We start from the raw sequence: 23310 nt of genomic DNA, 5'->3' as shown, positions 1-23310 counted from the left end.
TTGCTTGAAAGTGACCAACTATTACAAATTTTACTACAACATATATTTACAAATTGATTTGATAATTAATAAATATGATTTATGTCACTTTAACAACATAATAAATAAATATATGAATATTTTTTTAATGATTGATGACATCTTAATTTGTAAAATTTATTTAGTAAAATTTCTAACATACCTAATACCATTCTTTTACAAAACAACTAATAATGCACCTGCCATACTTTTTTTTTTTTCCCCTTTTAAAGCTGATATGATATGACCAAAAAAAAAAGGTTCACCACTGGTGGAAAACTCCCTTGCAATAAACTAAATTTAAATAATAAAAAACAGTAAAAATTAAGTAATTATTATTTATTTCTAGACTACAATAACATGGTACTACATCACCATACTCCGAAGCACATAATAATTTTCAGTATAATAATAAAAGCTTTAATGCCCTATTTGGAAGTTTAAAAAAGGAGAGAGAGTAAAGTAAGAGAGAGAGAGAGAGAGCAATTCAATTACCTTGTTTGAAAGTTTTTTAAGGAAGGAGGGGGAGGGGTTTGGAAGGGTTTCAACTACCTCTAACCCCTCATTTTTAATTCCCCCAAAATGGAGAGATTTGGAGGGAGAGTAGAGTAGAGTAGATAAATTATTGACCAAATAAATTCTCCAATTTACCGTTTCTAAATTAACAAAATTACAAACTGATTATATAAATAATCTTTGTTTGTTTCCTAAGAAAATTTAACACTACAAATGACAAATCTTCCCAATGCTTTCTTACAAACCAAACACAATTTCTACTAAATACCAATATTTTCTCAGCAACCAAACAGAAAAGAGAAACCCAAAACCAAATACTACCCAAAGTCTCTAATTGCATAGATCCAATACCCAAATCCATAAACTAACAAAGCAACGATCACAAAACACAAAATCAATCACATCTAGTGTCCCACATATTTTCGGCACCCAAACACCCCCATGAGATCGAACCTAAAAAAAAAAAAAAAAAAAAAAATTATTTTCGGCACCCAAACACCCCCATGAGATCGAACCTAAAAAAAAAAAAAAAAAAAAAAAATCAAAGACTAACCTTAGTAGCATGGTATTCGAGCACAGCGAAGAGGTAAACCGAAGCTTCGGCACCGACATGCTCGGCGTACTTGCTGGCTTTTAACAACCGGGCGATATGACCCACAGGGAATTGAAGCCCAACTTCTGTGACCGAGAAACAGACTTTGAGGACTTTGGTTTGCCTCGGCCACCCTTCATTGAACCTCCTATGGAACTCATGGTTTTGTTTGGGTTTTGAATTTTTGAATTTTTCTCTATTGCTAGGGTTTTGGATTTGCTCTTTGCTCTCGCGTAGCTCCACAGACTTTCATAGCTCTTACAAAGCAAAGAATTTTTGAATTTTGTTTGGGTTTTGAATTTTTGAATTTACTTTTATTTTTATTATAATTTTTTTTGAGATAATAAAAATTATTTTATAATAGTTAATAGTAGTTTTATACTTTTATTAGTGGTATTTGATGGAATGAGAATGTTGATTAAATAATTCTTTAATTTAACAAATTAATCATAGACCAATGTTGCAAGTCTATTTTCAAATAGGGGTAAATTTGTCTATTTAAATCATTTCCTTTTCTTTCCATCATAATTTTTAAAACTTCCAAACAAGAAGAATGGCTAATTACTTCCTTCCCCCTTACTAATTTTAAAACATCCAAATAAAATGAAGGATAACCATTCTCCTATTCTCTCTTCCCTCTCTAAACTTCCAAACAGCCATAAATGTTGCTTTATTTTTTTTTAATTGCAAATTAACTTTGGCAAGGAGGTGGTCTACTTAAGAAAGAACAATACTCTATCGTCAATAATAATAAAAGCTCTAAATACAATTAGTCATACAATTCTACTCTGTCGCACTTTTCCCATGAACAGATCTAAACTCGAACATGTACGTTTCTGCCTTTTCTTTTTCTTTTTTAAATGTATATTTCTGCTTAAGTAGCTCTAGAAATTACATTGCAACAGACAATATAGATAGGCCCAACTCTAATGTATAACGCACGCATAGTATAGAAAATTGGTCACTCGATCGGCCTCGACCCCCATCACATGATTTCTGGATATCTATATTAGAATCCAATTATTATTGAACATCATAAGAACATAAGAAAGAATTGGCCCTCTTATCAAACAAAAAGAAGAAGAAGAAGGAGGAAGTATTGGGCCTTATTTGGTCTAAGCCCATAAAAGTTTATTAACTTATTTTTACACCCAAGCTCTCAAGGCCCTTATAAATTAAACTGCCGGAATTTCCAGCACATTTGATTGAGATATACAGAAAAATTAAGTTGTTAAAATTTTGAAATGTTTACTACGTAATAAAAAAAAACAGTCAAATGCACAACGGTGAGAAATAAGGACAGTGCTATTTTTATATGAAATTTTCAGAGACTCTAGACTTTTTAGTTTTTTTTTTCTTAAAATATTTGTTATTATTTTTATTATTATTCATTTTTTTATAATAATTTGATAGTTAGTAGTTACAGTAATGATAATAGAAAAAAAAAAAAATTTTAAAAGGATTTATTATGTCTTTATAAGAGCTTTTAAGTCAATGAAGAATTTTTAAAAAAATGTTCACTTTTTTCCCCCTCAAGTCTAATCTATCCATTCGGCTATAGTATTCAAGTTCACATCGTATTTTTTTTTTTTAAACAAAAAAGGAGTGGTAATTATCAAATTCCTTTTTTTTTTTCTTCTATGTCTTCTAAATATTTTTATAACTATATATAAAAAATATTAATTAATTAATTATTGGATCTACAAGTTCAGCTAATGAATCATAGATTAAATCAGTGAACCAGGTTTTTAGTCTGGTCAGTTATGATAACTATGCATGATATAATCCATAAAAGATACTCTAATAATATAATTGAAATTTAACTATAAAATAAATAGTAAAGATGAAAAAACAAAAATTATTTTTAAGTTACGTACCAAAGTGCATAGTGTAAGGAAAGTTTTTTTTTTTAATTATTTTTTTTATCAAAACCAAAATTTTATAATAGACAATTAAAATAATTAATGAAAGTCGTTATGATTTTTTTTTAGAACATTTGGTAATTAAGTTTTGATCATAATAGTATTTTAATTTTTCTTACAAAAAAAAAAAAAAAACAAAAACAAAAAACAATGTTAATACCCAAAGTCACGAGTCTCTTCAATAAAATGCATCTATGCACAATTGGGGAAAAAATGTCGTGAATGGGCAGAAATGTGACCAAGAGGTAATTAGTAATTACAAATTTCTTCCTAGATCATTTTTCAAAACCATACATTTCACATTTTAGTTAAAATATGCTGTATTCTGCCAAAATTCTTAATTGAAAACTAGTTTGTTCCATTAGTTACAAAGCTGAGGTTTGAAAAGAATGCTACAATAAATCACATCTAAATAGTAAATACAAATGAGTAAGTCATTTAAACAGGTAAGCATGAAGGACCTTAATATTCTTAACCTCTTCTTTATAACAATTATTTTGTTGCATAATAGTTGAGGAGTATATCAACCGAAAATTTTGTGCAAAATTCTTGATTGATAACTGATAGCTATCTAGTTTGTTTGTTGGTTACCAACATGAGCCTCAAAATGAATACTAATTAAGCTGTATTTTCATTCTTTAAAATATTGATGTTATGGAAAAAAAAAAAAAACATTATATTTTTTATTAAATAAATTTAATAATTAATGTGTCACTAATAAAAAAAATTAGATATTTAGTTAGTATAATATTATTGAAGTGGCACCAATCATATTTATCTTAGTAATACATTGACACAGTGGCTTTAATTAGTATTTTCCTTTTTAAAACATGTTGTTTTATTACACAGAAATAAAGGGAAGGGACATTTAAAATGCCTGATTGAAAAGTAGTTTGTTTAGATAGTTAGAGAGGTTTGGCTCAAAACAAATTCTCAGTCTGTAAATTGCAACTAAAAACAAATTTGCTGCCATATAAATAGAAACTATCTTGCTTGCAACATGGCTCAAGAGACATCCCGAGAGAAATAGAATCCAAAGGATATTTCCCCATTGCAAACTTTTTGCCTCCAAGATGAGCAAAGGGATGCTTCTCTTCTTCTTCTTCTTCGTCGCTCTTGCCGGGTCTGTTTGCCCCGAAGAAGTTAAACCTAAGAACATATTTATCTTAGCGGGGCAAAGCAACATGGCTGGACGTGGAGGTCTAAACACGCCGAAATGGGACGGTAAAATCCCTCATGAAAGCAATCCCAATCCAAACATTCTCCAACTAGCTTTAGACAATAGTTGGGTGCAAGCTCATGAGCCTCTTCATGTGGGAATTGACTATGGTAAGACTGTAGGCATTGGACCTGGATTGCCTTTTGCTAATGCAATCTTGGCCAAGGACCCTAGCTTTGGGGTGATTGGTCTGGTTCCTTGTGCAAAAGGAGCAACTAAGATCAAGCAATGGGCTTTGGGGACTAAATTGTACAAACGGTTGGTGGATAGGGCAAAGGCCTCGTTGCAAAGTGGAGGGAAAATTCAAGCACTTATTTGGTATCAAGGTGAGAGCGATACAAATCGGAAAGCGGATGCAGAGTCATACAAGAGCAGATTGGAGAAATTTTTCCAAGATTTTCGACGTGATCTGAACGCTCCTGACCTCCCCATAATCATGGTATGGTTTTTCTTTAATTGAATTTAGCTTAATTCAATATTCAGACACACTATATTCTTTTGAAAATTCAGAATGTTTTGTTTTTCATTCCTCTTACTTCAACTCAGGTTCGAAAGTTCTTATTAAGCATTCAATTAGTTGTGTTTCGTAGTTCAGGAACAAGAACTCTCACAATTTCACAATTCATATTTTTATTTTTTATATCTAATAAGGTAATTTTCGTCACGTACGTTGGATATATTGCTTATTAATATTTAATATAAACCATAAAATGAATTCATTTGAAATACACCTCTAGGTAGTATTTTATTCAAATGTTTTGTTCTCAAGGGTCATTTTAGAAGGGTCTGTTGTGTTTTGTTTGCAAGTTACAATTTACTTTGTTATGAGTAGACCTTTGAGTCATGTGATGAAAAATATTTACTTATTGGACAAAATCTTTGTTTCTGCAATTTTAAAGTGACACAAGAGAGAAATAAAAAACCAATATTATTATTATTATTATGGACTTTACGTCAAAAACAATGTTAGGGACAATTTTTTTCATAACCTTTTTCCACAGCCTTTTTCACAACATACTAATAAAGATGATCATTATTTTTATATGAATTCATTACTATAATGCATCATTCACAAGATATATTAGTAATTGTAAAACAAGATTTTTTTTTTTTCTTTTTTGTGTTTCCTTTATACTCATTGTTAGTTAATTTTCTTTTATGGTTACTTTAATAGTACTAAATAATGTTTAGAAAAATTCTTAATAAAAGTGTGTTTGTGCATGGTATTTCTGTGTGCAGGTTGCGATTGCATCAGCAGAAGGCCCCTTAATGGAAACTGTAAGAGAAGCTCAGCTGAGCATAAATCTGAACAATGTCAAGTGCATTGATGCCAAGGGATCCCACCTTAACAAAGACAATCTGCACTTGGATACTGCGTCTCAGGTCCTATTGGGTCAGAAGTTGGCTGATACCTTCCTATCTTCTTTTAGTCATTAGTCGTATAAATGACCAAATGATGTATCTCACAATGAACAACATGGATGTATTCTTCTATTATTATTAATATAATTAACACATCTTCTATTTTTATGATGTCCATGAATGCTTGCTTTGGTTTGATTATAAGTAATTCAGATACCCTCTAAACATGCTGGTTCTTCGTAGCTAGAGAGTGGCCATAATGCCATGGGCTTTCCCAGAAACCTTTATATCCGTTCAGTTGACATGCTTACCTTTGAATTTATGTTTATTTTACAACTCTTCATTGAAAAGAATCCAGTAAACGAAAACAAATTATTAATGCCTCGATCTATCACCTGCCATCAGTAATTTCTTTTTTCTTTTTTTCTTTTTTTTTTTCTATTCTAATTGGCACCTGACAAATAAGCAATCGTGGCCCGGGACAAATTGAGTGTTTGTTTCGCATCTCGTTTTGAAACATAACTTAGTTAACTTTGGCCCTTTCAAGAAGAAATTCTAGTTCCCTGATATGTGCCTTGTTTTCGAACAAATGCAAGTTTTTTGTGTTGGTCATGTGGATGTGTTACAAACACTTTGATTTTTATGTGAACCCTACATTGGATTGAAACGAGCTCTTTATAAACGGCCATCGTAAACTACTTAATATATGAGACTTAATTTGAACTTGGGTCTTATCTATATCACACACGTGTAACTCGTCCCAATTTTATCACATTGTTCTCTTGTGCTAGATATTGTGCTTGTGCTAGATATTGTGCTTGTGCGTGTGGAATTGTGTACAACACGAAGCAAAAACAAGGTGCAAATGTTCCAGCAATGTAGGTCTAAACCCATGAGCAAAGGTTGAGAAAAAAAAAAAAGCTATTACCACCAAAAAAAAAAAAAAAAAAGTAGGAAAAAAAGAAGAAGAAGAAATATTCCTTTATAAAAAAAAAAAAAAAAAAGTAGGAAAAAAAGAAGAAGAAGAAATATTCCTTTACTTGTATTTTTATTTGCCGCTATTGGCATAAGCATAGCATTAATGAAAAGCAAATGAATTTTTTAGATCCTAGATTTAGAATGTTACAAATTTTATTGTATAAATTTTACAAATTAATATGTGAACTTTTAATCTCATAACAAAAATAAATAAAAGTAAGTTATTTATTGTGTTGCTATTAGTATAATTTTCTCCTAGGATGTTCTACCACAGTTCATTTGTGTAATATTTCAAGTTGATTGGATAATTTTCTTAATATAAGCAAGAACAAAGTTTAGTTACAAAATTAGTTGTAGCATGAGACTAAATTTTACTCAATATCTTTTTGTAGGGTTAGGATTTGTGGCTTAAGCCCAGAACAATGAATTTGTAGAGAATGGGTGAAAGAGCTAGGTTGATTATGAAATCGACAACAATTAATCACAGCCCTCATGCATAAACCAACATGAAGTTACTCATAAAAAATGGAATGACTTTGTTCCTGAAGAGGCATATTATTGATCATATAGCGGTTACAATTCTTAAAACTACAGTAAGGTTTTCTTTTTCCTTTTTCTTCCCCCTTTTTCTCAGGAGCCTCCTTTCTTTATATATTCTCCCTTCTCCTCATCTCCATCGTTTACTTGTACCTTATCCGTGTGCCTACTTGAGTATATGTCATGTCAAGCATCTCCTTTAACTCTGTGTGAGTGGCGGTAGGTGAGGTTACACTGTTCAGGAGTCTTCTCCACATAAATGCGGCCAGAAAAGTTGCTGCAGAGCATTAAATACGGTGGTAGTAGCTTTTTCTTTAGATATTTCTTCATCCTTATCATCTCCAAGTATACTCAGAGCTTATCTTGATTAGGAGGAGTCCTCGGAAGATTATTTTGACCTTTTATACATTCAATTGATCCATACTATTCGTGTCAGAGGAATATAATCTCTTCGGACAAAAAGTGACCTCTTCGGATTGTAATCACTTTTCTTTCTGAGGGTCCCTCTTCCAGATAGGCCTTGCCCTTACCTCTCCTTCTCTTCGAACGCACAGTAATCCTCACATGGGGCTCTAGGCCCACTACATTAGACTGGGCCTTTTTCCCCCACACTTTTTATTAGATGTAAATTTTAACAAATCCACCATCAGATTACATTTTCTTCTTATATCCTCCATACTTGTAAATTTTTTAGAAAATTAAAGATTAGTAACTATGTCATCAATAAATTGTTCAAATTGCAAGTTTTTATAATTTAAAATTATGTATAAAATATAATCATATAGATTATATAGTAGATAATATCCAATTAGCACAAAATTTGACATGTGTATTAAGAGTGTAAAGAATATGCAATCCAATAGTTAGATTTTCAAGATATGTAGTAATTTTAATAATATTAAGCAAAATTGTAGACTTAGACTACAACCAATTTTGTAACTAAATTTTGTTCTATAAACAATTAGTTTTTCCTCTCAATTTTTTTTCTTAATTTATTATTCTCCTCTCTTAACTATTAAATGATAACCTTTTTGTCTTTGCTCCAAAATTTTTTTTATTATAAAAAAAAGCTATTACCACCAAAAAAAAAAAAAAAAAAAAAAATGAAGGAAAAAAAGAAGAAGAAGAAATATTCCTTTACTTGTATTTTTATCATGCCGCTATTGGCATAAGCATAGCATTAATGAAAAGCAAATGAATTTTTTAGAACCTATATTTAGAATGTTACAAATTTTATTGTATAAATTTTACAAATTAATATGTGAACTTTTAATCTCATAACAAAAATAAATAAAAGTAAGTTATTTATTGTGTTGCTATTAGTATAATTTTCTCCTAGGATGTTCTACCACAATTGATTTGTGTAATATTTCAAGTTGATTGGATAATTTTCTTAATATAAGCAAGAACAAAGTTTAGTTACAAAATTAGTTGTAACATGAGAGTAAAATTACAAAATTAGTTGTAGCATGAGACTACAATTTTACTCAATATCTTTTTATTAGATATAAATTTTAACAAATCCACCATCAGATTACATTTCTTCTTATATCCTCCATACTTGTAAATTTTTTAGAAAATTAAAGATTAGTAACTATGTCATCAATAAATTGTTCAAATTGCAAGTTTTTATAGTTTAAAATTATGCATAAAATATAATCATATAGATTATATAGTAGATAATATCCAATTAGCACAAAATTTGACATGTGTATTAAGAGTGTAAAGAACATGCAATCCAATAGTTAGATTTTCAAGATATATAGTAATTTTAATAATATTGAGCAAAATTGTAGACTTAGACTACAACCAATTTTGTAACTAAATTTTGTTCTATAAACAATTAGTTTTTCCTCTCAATTTTTTTTCTTAATTTATTATTCTCCTCTAACTATTAAATGATAACCTTTTTGTCTTTGTTCCAAAAAAAAAAATTTATTAAATAATAAAAAATATATTTATATATTTTGATTAAGGGTCTTGTGAATAGATACTTTTTGGACAATTGTTAATACTTCTAAATCATTATAGGAAAATTTTAACACTATTTTCATGGGAAATATAAAAAGAGTAATGCTACAATTACAAACTATTTTACAACATTTTTACAAACTGTTGTTGTGACCAACTTTTTACTAGTTCTTACCTAGGCCCACTAATAAAATCACTTTTTTTTTTTTTTTATTTACCAATAATCATTTACCGCATCAACATTTTGTAAAAATCTTTGTAAAAAAATTTGTACCTCTAACATTTTCCGTATAAAAAAGTTAAAAAAAATTAATTACTTTTTTTATCTAAAAAAATTAAAAATATTTTTTAAAGCAATATTTTTAGGACATCCATATATAAATTAGTTTTTCCTTTATTTATTTTTTCCCAAAATTATTGGGATGAAACCGCCGTATAGGTCCTGTGGGGGATAAGGGGGTTAGGCCCAAGTTAATGGGCCGAATACCCAGGAGAGGACTGTTTCACGTCCGAAGAGAAAGATGCGGAGAATGCAGGGCCCAGAGTGAAGTGGAACCCTCCTGTAGAGAATCATCGCTGTCCGAAGAGGATATCTCCAGTCCGAGGAGGACATCACCTGTCCGAGGAAGATGTTTTACTTTGAGGTGATATTGGAGACTAAATGAGTAGAGGAAAAGCCTGATTGATTGTCCGAGGAGTCCACCTGATCAAGATAAGCTCAAAACAAGTTGAGCTATTCTCTAGACTTGGATCACAGACTATACTAGGCGACACTTGGTACTCGACCTATACGGCGGTTTCATCCCAATAATTTTGGGAAAAAATAAATAAAGGAAAAACTAATTTATATATGGATGTCCTAAAAATATTGCTTAAAAAAATTTTTAATTTTTTTAGATAAAAAAAGTAATTAATTTTTTTTAACTTTTTTATACGGAAAATGTTAGAGGTACAAATTTTTTTACAAAGATTTTTACAAAATGTTGATGCAGTAAATGATTATTGGTAAATAAAAAAAAAAAGTGATTTTATTAGTGGGCCTAGGTAAGAACTAGTAAAAAGTTTACCACAACAACAGTTTATAAAAATGTTATAAAATAGTTTGTAATTGTAGCATTAATCTTTTTATATTTCCCATGAAAATAGTGTTAAAATTTTCCTATAATGATTTAGAAGTATTAACAGTTGTCCAAAAAGTATCTATTCACAAGACCCTTAATCAAAATATATAAATATATTTTTTATTATTTAATAAAAAAAATTTTGGAGCAAAGACAAAAAGGTTATCATTTAATAGTTAAGAGAGGAGAATAATAAATTAAGAAAAAAAATTGAGAGGAAAAACTAATTGTTTATAGAACAAAATTTAGTTACAAAATTGGTTGTAGTCTAAGTCTACAATTTTGCTTAATATTATTAAAATTACTACATATCTTGAAAATCTAACTATTGGATTGCATATTCTTTACACTCTTAATACACATGTCAAATTTTGTGCTAATTGGATATTATCTACTATATAATCTATATGATTATATTTTATACATAATTTTAAATTATAAAAACTTGCAATTTGAACAATTTATTGATGACATAGTTACTAATCTTTAATTTTCTAAAAAATTTACAAGTATGGAGGATATAAGAAGAAAATGTAATCTGATGGTGGATTTGTTAAAATTTACATCTAATAAAAAGTGTGGGGGAAAAAGGCCCAGTCTAATGTAGTGGGCCTAGAGCCCCATGTGAGGATTACTGTGCGTTCGAAGAGAAGGAGAGGTAAGGGCAAGGCCTATCTGGAAGAGGGACCCTCAGAAAGAAAAGTGATTACAATCCGAAGAGGTCACTTTTTGTCCGAAGAGATTATATTCCTCTGACACGAATAGTATGGATCAATTGAATGTATAAAAGGTCAAAATAATCTTCCGAGGACTCCTCCTAATCAAGATAAGCTCTGAGTATACTTGGAGATGATAAGGATGAAGAAATATCTAAAGAAAAAGCTACTACCACCGTATTTAATGCTCTGCAGCAACTTTTCTGGCCGCATTTATGTGGAGAAGACTCCTGAACAGTGTAACCTCACCTACCGCCACTCACACAGAGTTAAAGGAGATGCTTGACATGACATATACTCAAGTAGGCACACGGATAAGGTACAAGTAAACGATGGAGATGAGGAGAAGGGAGAATATATAAAGAAAGGAGGCTCCTGAGAAAAAGGGGGAAGAAAAAGGAAAAAGAAAACCTTACTGTAGTTTTAAGAATTGTAACCGCTATATGATCAATAATATGCCTCTTCAGGAACAAAGTCATTCCATTTTTTATGAGTAACTTCATGTTGGTTTATGCATGAGGGCTGTGATTAATTGTTGTCGATTTCATAATCAACCTAGCTCTTTCACCCATTCTCTACAAATTCATTGTTCTGGGCTTAAGCCACAAATCCTAACCCTACAAAAAGATATTGAGTAAAATTTAGTCTCATGCTACAACTAATTTTGTAACTAAACTTTGTTCTTGCTTATATTAAGAAAATTATCCAATCAACTTGAAATATTACACAAATGAACTGTGGTAGAACATCCTAGGAGAAAATTATACTAATAGCAACACAATAAATAACTTACTTTTATTTATTTTTGTTATGAGATTAAAAGTTCACATATTAATTTGTAAAATTTATACAATAAAATTTGTAACATTCTAAATCTAGGATCTAAAAAATTCATTTGCTTTTCATTAATGCTATGCTTATGCCAATAGCGGCAAATAAAAATACAAGTAAAGGAATATTTCTTCTTCTTCTTTTTTTCCTACTTTTTTTTTTTTTTTTTGGTGGTAATAGCTTTTTTTTTTTTCTCAACCTTTGCTCATGGGTTTAGACCTACATTGCTGGAACATTTGCACCTTGTTTTTGCTTCGTGTTGTACACAATTCCACACGCACAAGCACAATATCTAGCACAAGCACAATATCTAGCACAAGAGAACAATGTGATAAAATTGGGACGAGTTACACGTGTGTGATATAGATAAGACCCAAGTTCAAATTAAGTCTCATATATTAAGTAGTTTACGATGGCCGTTTATAAAGAGCTCGTTTCAATCCAATGTAGGGTTCACATAAAAATCAAAGTGTTTGTAACACATCCACATGACCAACACAAAAAACTTGCATTTGTTCGAAAACAAGGCACATATCAGGGAACTAGAATTTCTTCTTGAAAGGGCCAAAGTTAACTAAGTTATGTTTCAAAACGAGATGCGAAACAAACACTCAATTTGTCCCGGGCCACGATTGCTTATTTGTCAGGTGCCAATTAGAATAGAAAAAAAAAAAGAAAAAAAGAAAAAAGAAATTACTGATGGCAGGTGATAGATCGAGGCATTAATAATTTGTTTTCGTTTACTGGATTCTTTTCAATGAAGAGTTGTAAAATAAACATAAATTCAAAGGTAAGCATGTCAACTGAACGGATATAAAGGTTTCTGGGAAAGCCCATGGCATTATGGCCACTCTCTAGCTACGAAGAACCAGCATGTTTAGAGGGTATCTGAATTACTTATAATCAAACCAAAGCAAGCATTCATGGACATCATAAAAATAGAAGATGTGTTAATTATATTAATAATAATAGAAGAATACATCCATGTTGTTCATTGTGAGATACATCATTTGGTCATTTATACGACTAATGACTAAAAGAAGATAGGAAGGTATCAGCCAACTTCTGACCCAATAGGACCTGAGACGCAGTATCCAAGTGCAGATTGTCTTTGTTAAGGTGGGATCCCTTGGCATCAATGCACTTGACATTGTTCAGATTTATGCTCAGCTGAGCTTCTCTTACAGTTTCCATTAAGGGGCCTTCTGCTGATGCAATCGCAACCTGCACACAGAAATACCATGCACAAACACACTTTTATTAAGAATTTTTCTAAACATTATTTAGTACTATTAAAGTAACCATAAAAGAAAATTAACTAACAATGAGTATAAAGGAAACACAAAAAAGAAAAAAAAAAAATCTTGTTTTACAATTACTAATATATCTTGTGAATGATGCATTATAGTAATGAATTCATATAAAAATAATGATCATCTTTATTAGTATGTTGTGAAAAAGGCTGTGGAAAAAGGTTATGAAAAAAATTGTCCCTAACATTGTTTTTGACGTAAAGTCCATAATAATAATAATAATATTGGTTTTTTATTTCTCTCTTGTGTCACTTTAAAATTGCAGAAACAAAGATTTTGTCCAATAAGTAAATATTTTTCATCACATGACTCAAAGGTCTACTCATAACAAAGTAAATTGTAACTTGCAAACAAAACACAACAGACCCTTCTAAAATGACCCTTGAGAACAAAACATTTGAATAAATACTACCTAGAGGTGTATTTCAAATGAATTCATTTTATGGTTTATATTAAATATTAATAAGCAATATATCCAACGTACGTGACGAAAATTACCTTATTAGATATAAAAAATAAAAATATGAATTGTGAAATTGTGAGAGTTCTTGTTCCTGAACTACGAAACACAACTAATTGAATGCTTAATAAGAACTTTCGAACCTGAGTTGAAGTAAGAGGAATGAAAAACAAAACATTCTGAATTTTCAAAAGAATATAGTGTGTCTGAATATTGAATTAAGCTAAATTCAATTAAAGAAAAACCATACCATGATTATGGGGAGGTCAGGAGCGTTCAGATCACGTCGAAAATCTTGGAAAAATTTCTCCAATCTGCTCTTGTATGACTCTGCATCCGCTTTCCGATTTGTATCGCTCTCACCTTGATACCAAATAAGTGCTTGAATTTTCCCTCCACTTTGCAACGAGGCCTTTGCCCTATCCACCAACCGTTTGTACAATTTAGTCCCCAAAGCCCATTGCTTGATCTTAGTTGCTCCTTTTGCACAAGGAACCAGACCAATCACCCCAAAGCTAGGGTCCTTGGCCAAGATTGCATTAGCAAAAGGCAATCCAGGTCCAATGCCTACAGTCTTACCATAGTCAATTCCCACATGAAGAGGCTCATGAGCTTGCACCCAACTATTGTCTAAAGCTAGTTGGAGAATGTTTGGATTGGGATTGCTTTCATGAGGGATTTTACCGTCCCATTTCGGCGTGTTTAGACCTCCACGTCCAGCCATGTTGCTTTGCCCCGCTAAGATAAATATGTTCTTAGGTTTAACTTCTTCGGGGCAAACAGACCCGGCAAGAGCGACGAAGAAGAAGAAGAAGAGAAGCATCCCTTTGCTCATCTTGGAGGCAAAAAGTTTGCAATGGGGAAATATCCTTTGGATTCTATTTCTCTCGGGATGTCTCTTGAGCCATGTTGCAAGCAAGATAGTTTCTATTTATATGGCAGCAAATTTGTTTTTAGTTGCAATTTACAGACTGAGAATTTGTTTTGAGCCAAACCTCTCTAACTATCTAAACAAACTACTTTTCAATCAGGCATTTTAAATGTCCCTTCCCTTTATTTCTGTGTAATAAAACAACATGTTTTAAAAAGGAAAATACTAATTAAAGCCACTGTGTCAATGTATTACTAAGATAAATATGATTGGTGCCACTTCAATAATATTATACTAACTAAATATCTAATTTTTTTTATTAGTGACACATTAATTATTAAATTTATTTAATAAAAAATATAATGTTTTTTTTTTTTTCCATAACATCAATATTTTAAAGAATGAAAATACAGCTTAATTAGTATTCATTTTGAGGCTCATGTTGGTAACCAACAAACAAACTAGATAGCTATCAGTTATCAATCAAGAATTTTGCACAAAATTTTCGGTTGATATACTCCTCAACTATTATGCAACAAAATAATTGTTATAAAGAAGAGGTTAAGAATATTAAGGTCCTTCATGCTTACCTGTTTAAATGACTTACTCATTTGTATTTACTATTTAGATGTGATTTATTGTAGCATTCTTTTCAAACCTCAGCTTTGTAACTAATGGAACAAACTAGTTTTCAATTAAGAATTTTGGCAGAATACAGCATATTTTAACTAAAATGTGAAATGTATGGTTTTGAAAAATGATCTAGGAAGAAATTTGTAATTACTAATTACCTCTTGGTCACATTTCTGCCCATTCACGACATTTTTTCCCCAATTGTGCATAGATGCATTTTATTGAAGAGACTCGTNGAGTCGTGAGTCCAAGTTAGCTCAACTAATAAAATCACTACTCCCTCCGTCCTTTTTTTTTTTTTTTTTTGTCCTGTTTGAAAAGTCAAACTTTTTAAGGGAACATTATTTATTATCTTGTCTACCTTTTAAAAATGTATAAGTTTCCAAAACTATCCTTAAAAAAAATTTTCAAAAAATTGAATTAATAAATTAATAGGGGTATAATAGGAACATTAATAAACTAATTACTTTTATTTTTAGAAACAAGATAATATTTTGGGACATCTCAAAATTGAATAGAGGACAAAAAAAATAGGACGGAGATAGTAATAGTTGAATAAGATATTTGAAATTCAATTTTCGCTTACACCAAAAACTGATTAGTATTTTAGTTTAATGTTAAAGAGTTATTATGAGAATCTGACGTTATAGATTGAAATTCTTTTAAAATAAAAAAATAAAAAATCCGACGAGCTGTCAGGTTTGAAAACAAAGTGTCAACGTGTCTCCAAACAACTCGTAATCTAAATACCCAAATATCCACTCAGAGAAACGAAAATAGAAACAGAAGTACAGAACACAGACACAGCTAACGAAAATGGCAGTTACAACCTCGTTCCACCTGAATTTCACAAAACCTCAAAACAACATCACTACTACAACAACACCACTATCATCTTCCTTTCTCTCATGGAAAATCTCTCTTCCCTCTTCCTTCACCTTTTCCTCTCCTCCCAGAAAGCCCAAATCCTTCATAACAGTGTCCCTCATGAACTCCAAGCCCACTATCCTCGTCGCCGAGAAGCTAGGCGAGGCGGGTATTGATCTTTTAAAGAGTTTTGCCAACGTTGACTGCTCTTACAACCTCAGCCCCGAAGAGCTATGCACCAAGATCTCTCTTTGTGACGCCTTGATTGTTCGCAGTGGCACTAAGGTCACACGCGAGGTGTTTGAGTTCTCTGGAGGGCGACTCAAGGTTGTACAAACTCCAATTGAGTAGTTAATATAACACATTAAGCTTAAGGGGTTTCGCTCTGATAATGTTATATTAATCATTAACTCTTATTACTATCCAATATATGACTTCGTCACATAACTAACCACACAACTTTCATATGAATATCTCAACAGGTAGTGGGTCGTGCGGGTGTTGGAATCGATAATGTTGATGTCTCGGCTGCTACTGAACATGGTTGTCTTGTTATTAATGCTCCCACGGCTAATACCATTGCGGCTGCTGAGCATGGGATTGCTTTGCTTACTGCCATGTCTCGTAATATTGCTCAAGCCAGTGCTTCACTCAAAGCCGGTTTGTGCTGTGTTGATTCTTTATTTTGAGTTCTTGCAAAAAATAATTCTCATTTAGTCATTTCCTCGAGCGGTTTGTGTGCTTTGTGTTGACTAATTTAATTTGGCTTTTCGGTGGACTGTATTGAAATTTTGAAAACGGTTTTTGTTGTTTAGTTGAAGCTAGTATTGCTGTTAAGATACAGAGTCAATTCACTATGAGATATTTGTTTTATATATGTATATATGATGTCCATTTATGATAGATGCTCTTTACCATTACCCCAAGGTAACGAAAGGTTCCTTTTTGGTATAGGCGACACTTAGAATGAGCTAATTAGAAGTTAGAACCTATTCCCACCCATTAAATTTTGAATGTTTAAAAAGGGATAAAAATAAATATTGATTAGTTTAAAGAGAATTCTGTGAGGACATGATTATTTTTAGCAGAAATCTGCATTAGAAAGTCTTTTTTCTTCATAATTACTTGAACAAGCTGTATAGATGAAATTATAAAATAAGTAGAAATATTGGTGGTTCTGACCATTTTTGTGATCAAAGTTAAATAAAAAAATATTTAGTTGAAGACGGTATGGTTCAATATGTGTATGTAATCTAGGCTATAAATCTAACAATAACGTGTTCTGAACTCAACTCAGTCTCTTATCCTTGGTTTAATCACTTCATGTTGCTTATAAAATGCTGGAATTCTAATTTGGTAATGTGATTTGGTGTGTCTAGGGAAGTGGCAGAGAAATAAATATGTTGGGGTGTCACTGGTGGGGAAAACTCTGGCTGTCATGGGGTTCGGAAAGGTTGGATCAGAAGTTGCTCGGCGTGCCAAGGGACTTGGAATGCATGTGATTGCACATGATCCATACGCCTCAGCAGACCGTGCCCAGGCAATTGGTGTAGAGTTGGTGACCCTTGATGAAGCCTTATCAAGTGCAGATTTTATCTCCATGCACATGCCTCTTACTCCTGCAACCTCACAGATGTTCAATGATGATACTTTCTCTAAGATGAAAAAGGGAGTTCGAATTGTCAATGTTGCTCGTGGTGGTGTAATTGATGAGGAGGCTCTTCTCAGAGCCTTGGATTCTGGTATCGTTGCTCAGGTATTTATTTTAATGTCAAATGTAATTTTTTTTTGTTTTATATTTATTTATACAACTGCATAGAGAGGAATATATGTGGCCGACTTTGACTTGTCTGTTGAGTATGTAAAATTTTGGGACTAAGGCTTGGTTGCTGCCGCTGTTGTTGTATCTGTTAGACAACCACATGTAGATGAGTTAATCAATTGTATGTTTCTGCAGGCAGCACTAGATGTTTTCGTAGAAGAGCCTCCACCAAATGACAGTAAGTTGGTCCAGCATGAAAGTTTAACTTTAACTCCTCATCTTGGTGCCAGCACTACAGAGGCTCAGGTGTAATTGATCATATACTCTGACCTCTCCTTTTAGTTTATATACTTCTTGTCCTTCATAATTATCTAGTTCTACAATGCTGGGTTCTTGTAATCAGGAAGGTGTGGCCATTGAAATAGCTGAAGCTGTTGTTGGAGCATTGAAAGGGGAACTTGCTGCAACTGCTGTGAATGCTCCCATGGTTCCTGCTGAGGTATTAAACCTGAATTTCTTTCACTAGATTTCATTTTCTTAAATTATGGTTGATGATTGACTATGAATTTTTTCTTGGTAGATTGTTAGTATCTGCTATTAATCCCATCACAAAATACTTGTCTCCAACTGGAGAGTTCTCATGAAATTATTATGTACATGTCATTCTAAGATGAAATTTCTGCCCTTGTTGAGAGATACATGGGATGCATTCTGTATATATGGTGAAGACCTTTGTTCTAGGGGTTTCACGTTCAAACTTTAGTGCAATATAATTGGAAATTATAACTTTTACCCATTTGATAGTTATAAATTAATATTCCTCCAATTACTTGGTTCTTCTTTTCCCATAATTCAACAATGAAATTCTAGGTAGACTCAATTATTTGATGGGTTGTGAGCTCTCCGTTGTGCCTATATAATATGTGAAGACATGCTCTCACATGTTTATCTGCATTTGGTGAACAAAAAAACACTTCTTTTCTGATGTCAGGTTTTATCAGCCCTTGCACCGTATGCTGTGCTGACAGAAAAACTTGGAAGGTTAGCCGTGCAACTGGTTGCAGGCGGTAGTGGTGTGAAATCAGTGAAGGTTACATATGCTTCTGCCAGAGCTCCAGATGATCTAGACACTCGGCTGCTCCGTGCTACTGTTACCAAGGGTCTAATTGAGCCTATTTCAAGTGTTTTTGTGAACTTAGTCAATGCTGACTTCATTGCCAAACAAAGAGGACTGAAGATAACAGAAGAATTAATTCTGCTGGATGGCTCACCTGAGAATCCACTCGAGTTCATCCAGGTTCATATTGCCAATGTAGAATCAAAATTCGCTAGTGCAATTGCAGATTCTGGTGATATTAAAATTGAAGGAAGAGTGAAGGACGGGAAACCCCATTTGACAATGGTTGGATCATTTCAGGTTGATGTGAGCCTGGAAGGCAGTCTTATTCTGTGCAGGCAGGTTGATCAACCAGGTATAATTGGAAAGGTGGGGAGAATCTTGGCTGAGGAGAATGTAAATGTGAGCTTCATGAGTGTTGGAAGGACTGCCCCAGGAAAAGAAGCAGTCATGACTATTGGTGTGGATGAAGAGCCCAGTGGGGTAGCTCTAAAGAAAATTGGGGGTATTCCAGCCATTGAAGAGTTTGTTCTCCTGAAATTGTAATGTAAGCCAATATCACCATAGTCTTGGGAGTCAAGTCTGATGCCCAATTATGAAGACAGATGGACAGGTTCTCTTTAAGATAAATTGGGTTTTGTACCATTTTTTATTTATTTATAGTTTAGTCTCATGCGTGCCTCTGGTGTTGTTGTAAAGCTCAATGAATATAAGAAATGTTTATATGATAAGCAAAGCCTTCAGTTTAGTTAGTTCCATCTACCACATTTGTGTTATGAGTCTTATAACTACTTTTGTAGGAGTTGTGTGCCTACACAAGAGTAAGTAGTGCTGGAACAGCATCATGTGTCTGTAGTCTACTAAGTACTAGATGATTTATTTGCCTTTACCTTCCCTATGAACTTACTACTGGATGACTAGAATTTGAAGGAGGATTTCAATGCATTCTAGTAGTAGACATGGTTTTCTCTCTCCTTTTTTCTCCACGTTCTTTAATAACTAACAAGCCCAATGTTGCAACCCAGCCCAAGACTCATTGAGACCAGCCCAACATCATACCATGGAGGCTAGGATCATGAAAGTAGAGCAAGTTTAACCAAGTAATGTTTATTTCTTAGTTGGTTAAAGAGCCCATATTTAGCATTGTTTTGTACCATTTTTTATTTATTTATAGTTTAGTCTCATGCGTGCCTCTGGTGTTGTTGTAAAGCTCAATGAATATAAGAAATGTTTATATGATAAGCAAAGCCTTCAGTTTAGTTAGTTCCATCTACCACATTTGTGTTATGAGTCTTATAACTACTTTTGTAGGAGTTGTGTGCCTACACAAGAGTAAGTAGTGCTGGAACAGCATCATGTGTCTGTAGTCTACTAAGTACTAGATGATTTATTTGCCTTTACCTTCCCTATGAACTTACTACTGGATGACTAGAATTTGAAGGAGGATTTCAATGCATTCTAGTAGTAGACATGGTTTTCTCTCTCCTTTTTTCTCCACGTTCTTTAATAACTAACAAGCCCAATGTTGCAACCCAGCCCAAGACTCATTGAGACCAGCCCAACATCATACCATGGAGGCTAGGATCATGAAAGTAGAGCAAGTTTAACCAAGTAATGTTTATTTCTTAGTTGGTTAAAGAGCCCATATTTAGCATTTTTTTTTTTAATAATGTCTATGTAAAATTATAGTACAAATAGTAACCAATGAATTCTAACTCAATTGACATGACACCTCCTCCCCTTATATGTTAAGAGTGAGGTTGTACTTGTGCCTAACTGTGAAAGTTTATGCAAATTTTCTAATTCTCTCTCTCTCTCTCTCTCTCACATCTAAATTCTCATTCTTCAAATCAACTAAACCCCCCCTACAATTTCCCCATAAAAATTCATTCCCTTTCCTAAACCTTAGCTTCATTCCACATTCTTCTTTGTGTTAATCAACTGGGAACATGATTAAAAGAGTGTTAAAATGAGAGGCAAAAAAAAAAAATCCTGGAGTAGAATTGGCAGTGTTTACCTAATCCCATAATTTTTTATACTCCAACTGACATCTACTACTGTCGAGGTGTTCCTTATCAAGACAATCCATGTGAGTTCTAGTCGAGTCTGCCATGGTTCTTCAATGAAATTCCATTATGCTATTATTAAGTTGTGGCCCCATGATACCATCCCCGAACGAGTTAAAACACAGTTCAAACTCGTGATCGTGGGCCTAGTTGAGCCTAGCTTTGGTCGGGTACAAACTTTCTGAGAATTCTGTCAATTGCTATGGGCCTATGGCAATGGGACCCAATAGAGCATTGGATTTTCCACAATCTCACAGTTCTTTTAAGTGCAGTGCACTGGATTTTTCAATGTGAAAAATTTTAAAATTTGAGTAAATTTTAGGTAATAGCCTATTTAAAAAGAAAAGTATAAATACTTTTTAATTTATTGTTATATGATTGTCTTCTTTATTTTCCTTTTAATATTGACTTTTTTTGTCATATATAAGTCATTAATTTTAGTAGCATTTAAAGCATAGGTTTATAAAAAATATATACTTAAATCTCTTTAGCAAAATATTTCTTTTTTTTTTCTTTCTAAAAATAAAGTCATATGCTTTCGATAGAGTTAAGAATACTTGAAAACAATGATACATTTAGCTTGGCCTCCATGAGAAATTTTTTTTGGCTAAGCCACTAAATTGAAACACATGGTTGCATTGACCAATAGAACATAAACAATGTTTTTTTTAAAAGAAAAATTAAATTCAATGCAACTATGTGTTTGAATTTAATTGAAAATTTAATGTACTACACATGATGAATTGTACCTAATATTTACTCTCACCACTATTAAATACTAACAATTTTATCCCAAAAAATATCCAACTTATATTTCAAATATTTAAATTTGTCTCAAACTCATATGTTTATCTTATCACTTATTAGGAGTCATTTTGGACTAAACCTAAAATTAAACATTTAAGATATTATTATTATTATTTTTTAAATTGAAGTATTTATGCACATTTTTGCACTAAATTAAATATTATCTTAAAAGAGAGAGAAACACACCTATTTTTACTATAGAAATAGCTTTTGAGTAAAGAAAAATAATAATAGATGAATTTCAGTAATTTAAATATATAATAGGGTTGGGTTTAAGACCTGCTTCCCTCTTCCCTTGTATGTGTGTTAAAATACTTAGTATTTTTTAAAAAAATGTATAAAAATTAAAAATGTCCATTTAGTTAAGCATTTTCAAGGCTTAAAAAGAGTGTTTTTAAAATTTAAAACCCTGTTTCGCAACTGTAACTTTTTGCAACTTTTTTACTAACATATATTTTAAACTCAAAACACAATACAAACGCACTAAAGCTCTAGTTGATCCCACTAGTCCTCATCATTAGCGTCAATTCGGGTTGGAAAAATTCACAAAATCCAATCCACTAGCATCCCTTTCTGTGAAAATGTGGACTAGGTGAACGAAAGTGAGATTCTCTTTACTTTTCTTCCATGGTATTCTATTGAATCTATTTCTTGTAATGGGCCAGCCATATAAACCTTCTTTATCCCAAAAGCTATGGTCCCAAATGAAAAACCTTGGACCATGACCCACACAGCAACCCACGATAAAGATATAAAGTAGAGCTGTTGGGGCGGCGCTAAAGCATATTCAGGGGGTTCAAATGAACCCCCTGATTTGAAAAGAAAAAACTATATATATGTATATATATAAATAAAAAATTTTGCTAGCTTAATACTTTAATTTATTTTAAAATTTTTTTTTTTTGCACTTAAATTTTGCACATCTTTATTATAAGTTTTTTCGACTTTAAGAATAAAGAGTAAGTATTTGTGTTTTTTTTTTTACATATGTGTGTATTGTTATCATATTATAATAACTTTTTGTAATAAAGTTAGTAAAATTCAAAAAAACAATTGTAAAGTTAATGATTGTTCAAGCATTACCACCGTACGCCCTTGGTGCGATGGTCACTCCATAAGTATAAGTGTTTGTGGAGTGTGTAGGGCAAAGGTTAGGATTCAAGTCTCTAGAAAAGAGCTTCACACACATATATACTTAGATTAGACTAAAGTAGAATTTATATCTTTGTATAAAATAAAAATAAAAAATTGCTCTAATTGGTTAAGTAGATACGTAATGTATAATTTATGTAAGAATGAGTGTGATTGTGTGTATTAATAATTAATACAGAGCCAATGAGTTGAAATTAGTCATTTAGTCTAAAATATTTTTATGAAAATAAAGTCAAATAGATAATAACAACAGTATAAAGATCAAAGTTTTAGACAAACTAAACAAAATAAAATGATCATAAACTCATAGCTACCCACATTGACAATAGATATTTATAATAAACTATCATGTAATATTCAAAATCATGTAATATTCAAAATTTAAAAACATACTGAATATATATATATACATATTTGATAACTCAATATATTCAAACTCTCTTTTTATTAAAATTTTGTAGTGCCCCTAAACAAAATTT

General features: G+C 32.0%; 3 protein-coding genes across 3 annotated transcripts; 2 read left to right on the top strand and 1 right to left on the bottom strand.

Annotated features, from left to right (window-relative positions):
- The first annotated feature begins 4121 nt into the window (after positions 1-4121).
- LOC136069093 (probable carbohydrate esterase At4g34215) lies at positions 4122-5704 on the top strand. Its single transcript, XM_065777212.1, has 2 exons — positions 4122-4706; positions 5507-5704. Exons 1-2 carry the CDS (start codon positions 4122-4124, stop codon positions 5702-5704), a joined length of 783 nt encoding a protein of 260 aa, XP_065633284.1.
- Positions 5705-12809: 7105 nt separating this feature from the next.
- LOC112022233 (probable carbohydrate esterase At4g34215) lies at positions 12810-14391 on the bottom strand. Its single transcript, XM_024054809.1, has 2 exons — positions 13807-14391; positions 12810-13007 (listed from the first exon to the last, which is right to left on the bottom strand). The coding sequence occupies exons 1-2, from the start codon at positions 14389-14391 to the stop codon at positions 12810-12812; spliced, it is 783 nt and encodes a 260-aa protein (XP_023910577.1).
- Positions 14392-15838: 1447 nt separating this feature from the next.
- LOC136069098 (D-3-phosphoglycerate dehydrogenase 3, chloroplastic-like) lies at positions 15839-19554 on the top strand. The gene is made up of 6 exons (XM_065777265.1): positions 15839-16254; positions 16410-16587; positions 17307-17683; positions 17885-17995; positions 18093-18188; positions 18681-19554. The coding sequence occupies exons 1-6, from the start codon at positions 15877-15879 to the stop codon at positions 19350-19352; spliced, it is 1812 nt and encodes a 603-aa protein (XP_065633337.1). The 5' UTR covers positions 15839-15876; the 3' UTR covers positions 19353-19554.
- The last annotated feature ends 3756 nt before the right edge of the window (positions 19555-23310 follow it).

This window comes from Quercus suber, unplaced genomic scaffold, assembly GCF_002906115.3.
Source record: "Quercus suber isolate HL8 unplaced genomic scaffold, Cork oak 2.0 scaffold_151, whole genome shotgun sequence".
NCBI classification, from domain to species: domain Eukaryota; kingdom Viridiplantae; phylum Streptophyta; class Magnoliopsida; order Fagales; family Fagaceae; genus Quercus; species Quercus suber.
Note: the sequence above shows the minus strand (reverse complement) of the source record. Positions and strands in the feature narration are given on the sequence as shown.